We start from the raw sequence: 3,904 nt of genomic DNA, 5'->3' as shown, positions 1-3,904 counted from the left end.
GACAAAAATACTCTTAAATTTTGTCAAATCATTTTGGCCCATTTTTTATTAAATTAAAGTATTTTTGTCATTTGGTCTTTATTTAATATAATTTTTCAAGGAATGAGCAAAATAATTGATGATGCCCAACTGAAGAACCACTTCTATTGATTTCAAATCTCAATGACCAAAGTGATGAGTTATGCAAATCTCAAGGACCATTTTCGTTAAAAAGTCTTTGTCTTTTTGCCAAAAGCAAGCATAAACTCAAGCCAAGATCATAAACTCACAACTTAAGCATTTCAACTCAAGACGAGACAATAAATTCATTGTAAAAAAGATAATATGCGATGTGAACTTTACCATCTTCGCAGCATTTCCTCCTTTTACTGTCTTCATAGCTGCATCTGCAAAACCTTGTGCTGCTTCTACATTAGCTTCAGCAGCCTCAGCCTCCCTGGCTGCCTCTTTGGCTTCAGCAATGGCAGATTCAGCATCTTTCACTGCTTGAGCAGCAGCTAAAGCAGCTTCTTTGGGGGTCATAGTCCTCATCTTCGCAAGCTCCAAATCAATTTGGGCTTTCATCAAGATAGCCTCATCATTGTCAAATTTTAGGGACGCCTCGTCTTTTTGTTGAACTGCAGTTGCTGGATGTGCCGTGCGCCGGCAGCGAAGGCCGTCAGCCGAGCCCTGTTGGCCTCAAAGTCCTTCTCAAGCTCTGAAGCGGCAGCAGACCTTTGCCGTTGAAGGTCAGAAATTTGACGCTGGAGGTCAGAGATCTGGCGATCAAACTCGGTCAGCTTCGCTTTCTTGCCTTTTATCGCCTCAATCTCCGCTCGGCCAGCCTCTTGCGCGACCTTGGCTTCCTTCAAGTCGTCCTCGGCCTATGGAGCTCGTTCAAAAATGTTGAAGTGTTGCCGAGTCCGCTCCAGAAGGTCGGTGAGGAATGAGATATTCTCCGTGCTCAGATAACTGCCACTGGCAAGGTCATTTAGGCACTCCCCAACGGAGTCAAGACCCTTGCATCGGAGAACTTGGGAGGCAGAGAGGGACAGGACTTCGTGCAGCTTCACGAAGGCTTGGGCCTCGGGCATAGTCCCCGCTGGTTCGGCAGAAGCAGCAGAGGAGCCAGCCTCACCAGTCGTGCTCTGAAGAAGGGCGTCGAGCTCCACTTCCCACAAAGGCTGCACATAAAAGGAAAACTTGTGAAGAAAAATAAGACGTCGTAATATAGTGCATGACAAAGGGATTGTTTTAGACCTACCGGGAGGAGACTTCGGCCATGCCCTTTGGGTCATTGCTCGAACCCAGGAAACTTAATGACCGAGCCCAGTGCCTTAGACCGCTTCTCAATTCACGCGGCCGATGGAGGTTATCTACATTTGATGGCCACAACGGTGGCCAAGAAATATAGACAACGCCTATCGGCGCATAAAATTGTCGGTGAAATGAACGTTCGAACACCTGACATTTAATAGTTCTTTAAGAACATGTGTCACGATAAAATCAACACAAAGGAAATAAGACTTACAAAGGCCGAGGAAACTTCTTGAGGAGGAATGGGAAGGTCTTCATCCTGCGGATGGAGCGGCGTTTCGGCCGTCGCCTCAGGATCGGCCAGGGGCCTCTTTCCACGATCCGCCGTTGGGGGATGCAGTTGAGCGGCTGCCTCGACCACCAGATGAGGATGAACGGGAGGCGAGTTGGCTGGTCGAGGGCGGCGCTCCAGCGGGACCTCGTCATTCTCGCTCTCGACGTCCTGAAAAAAAAAAAATTCGTTACGACTAGAAGGCTAAATAAACAAAAGAATGGCAGTAGAATTATACCTCTTTCAGAAAGACCGTCGGTCGCTGAATGGAGGGTGCCTCGACAGGTGCGGCCGTCTCCCTCACGGCAGGCGCCATGACCGGCTCCGAAGCTGGAGCTGATACGACGGCCGGATCGGCCGTAGCCTCAGGCAGGGAGACGGCTGAAGGAATCGGGTTTGTTGAAGCTGGGGCAGCCGAGACAAAAGGAGAGCCGGCAGGAGCAGTTGTCCTTGTGGTGTCACTGGGAACAACATGAATCTCCCGGTCGCCTTTCTTCGCCAACTTCTTGACGCGTTTGGAAGGACGAAGATCGTCATCCTCCGGCTCAGCTTCTCGATGACGGCGTTTGGAGGGGACTGTCTGCTCGGTGGCAATGGTCCTCTTCGTGGGAACCAATTTTTTCGCCCTCACCACCGTGGCGACCGCTTCCACCTTTCTCGACACACGACCCCCTGAAAAAGCAAAGTAATTAATAACAGGGGGCAAGTAATTGAAATACAAAGGGCAGAAGGATAAGATACCTTGGGTTGGGCCGAGGGCGCTGGTCTGGGCCAGTCGTCGAAGACTTTGTTTACCACGTCTTCGGCCGGGGTGCCAAAGAAGTCGCAGATGTACTCATCCCACCAATCTCCAAAGGTGTCGGTACCCGACTCTGAGATTTTGAGAACGAAATGAAGGATAGAGGTTAAGGTTTTGTTTCTCTCGCAAATCTGCCTTTCCTTTCTAGAAACAAAACCTTAACCTCTATCCTTCATTTCGTTCTCAAAATCTCAGAGTTGCATTCATCAAAATCTTCTCTTTTCTCTCTATCTGTGCCTTCATCCAAAAATTTCCACACGTCCTCCCCTCCTCTGCAACAACAAACCTCTCAAAATTCACTAATCTAAACTTAACACTAGAAGGGAAAACCATGGGTTCCTCTGCTACACACCACAGCCGCCGCACTATAAACCCATCTTCGCCGTCTATCGGAAAACCCAAGAAGAAATTTTGATCGTCGGCCGACACCAGGAGTGCAACATCGTCTTGGCTCTGCAAATTCCACCTCCAAATCCTTTCTGACCCTTTTTCCCAAAAGCTCTCACCGATTTGTGATTAGGTAATATATTGGGGTTTCTTTTTGTTTCGTCCTATCATTTTCCTCATCTTCTATGTCCAGTTATGAAGCATCTTTTGATTTTTATTGATAAAGATCTTTTCTTTCTCCAATTATGCCTTTGTCAACTCTTTTTCTGAGATGCTCCATTTTCCATTTCTTTAAGCCCTGGTGCTGCTCAACAGGGATGTTATTTCTACGTGATGATCGCGGCTTCCATTTTCTCTACTTAACCGATTGAGGGGCCATCATATGGTTAGTAAATTGAAGATGTATCCCTCAATTTCATTAAATAACTTAAGCTGGAATAAATTTTGGTAACCCATAGATTTGGAATATGTCCATTGTGATAAAAAATCAGTGGGATGATCCACTTTGCTACTTACGTATGCGCATGAGTATGTCTTGTTCTGATTAAGATGTTAAGGGAAAAGCTCCAACGTAATAAAGAACAATTTGTACGAAAGGTCTCTCTGTCAACTGACAATTTTCTTCTGAAATGCTGTTGCTGAGTTGCCCCTTGCTGTCCTGCTAACACCAGACATTCTGAATGCCTTTGGAATGAGATGCATGCTGAGTGCAATGGATTCTGAAGTACCTTGGATCCTTAAAGACAAAGACTCATCTTCACATAATCCTAGAGTAAGCGAGCTTGTAATTTTTCCCCAATATTTCGTGTGGAAACTCTGTTGAGAAAACTGTGTGATGTTTGGATTGCTATACTTGTAGATATGTGGAGAATGGCTCACTTGCCAACATTATCAAGCCAAACAAATTTGGACCTTTCCCAGAATCATTGGTAGCTGTGTACATTGCTCAGGTTCCGTAATATCCTTGCAGCTTGTTATTTGTATGTGTAGGCGCAAGCAAGTTAGATATTTGGACTTGATATTCGTTATGATACAGGTTCTGTAGGGGTTAGTATATTTACATGAACAGGGCGAAATCCATCGGGACAACTAAAGAGGCAACTTACATGTGTATTTCTCTTCTTTTTTTTTCTAGACGAGTTTTCATATAT

General features: G+C 45.9%; 1 protein-coding gene across 1 annotated transcript; it reads right to left on the bottom strand.

The window, feature by feature from the left end:
• Nucleotides 1–590: 590 nt before the first annotated feature.
• Nucleotides 591–3,696, bottom strand: LOC137724914 (cell wall adhesin EAP1-like). The gene is made up of 5 exons (XM_068463559.1): nt 3,633–3,696; nt 1,806–2,239; nt 1,511–1,738; nt 1,014–1,163; nt 591–863 (listed from the first exon to the last, which is right to left on the bottom strand). The coding sequence occupies exons 1-5, from the start codon at nt 3,694–3,696 to the stop codon at nt 591–593; spliced, it is 1,149 nt and encodes a 382-aa protein (XP_068319660.1).
• Nucleotides 3,697–3,904: the final 208 nt, after the last annotated feature.

This window comes from Pyrus communis, chromosome 2 (genome assembly GCF_963583255.1).
Source record: "Pyrus communis chromosome 2, drPyrComm1.1, whole genome shotgun sequence".
Classification (NCBI taxonomy): Eukaryota; Viridiplantae; Streptophyta; class Magnoliopsida; order Rosales; family Rosaceae; genus Pyrus; species Pyrus communis.
This window is presented reverse-complemented; position numbering and strand designations above follow the sequence as displayed.

Coding starts and splice junctions, on each gene's coding strand:
- LOC137724914 (XM_068463559.1), bottom strand. CDS start 3,696: ATGTACACAGCTACCAATGATTCTGGGAAAGGTCCAAATTTGTTTGGC. Junction 1,164..1,510: donor AAGAAGTTTCCTCGGCCTTT/GTAAGTCTTATT, acceptor TTTTATGTGCAG/CCTTTGTGGGAAGTGGAGCT. Junction 864..1,013: donor TGTCCCTCTCTGCCTCCCAA/GTTCTCCGATGC, acceptor CGAGCTCCATAG/GCCGAGGACGACTTGAAGGA.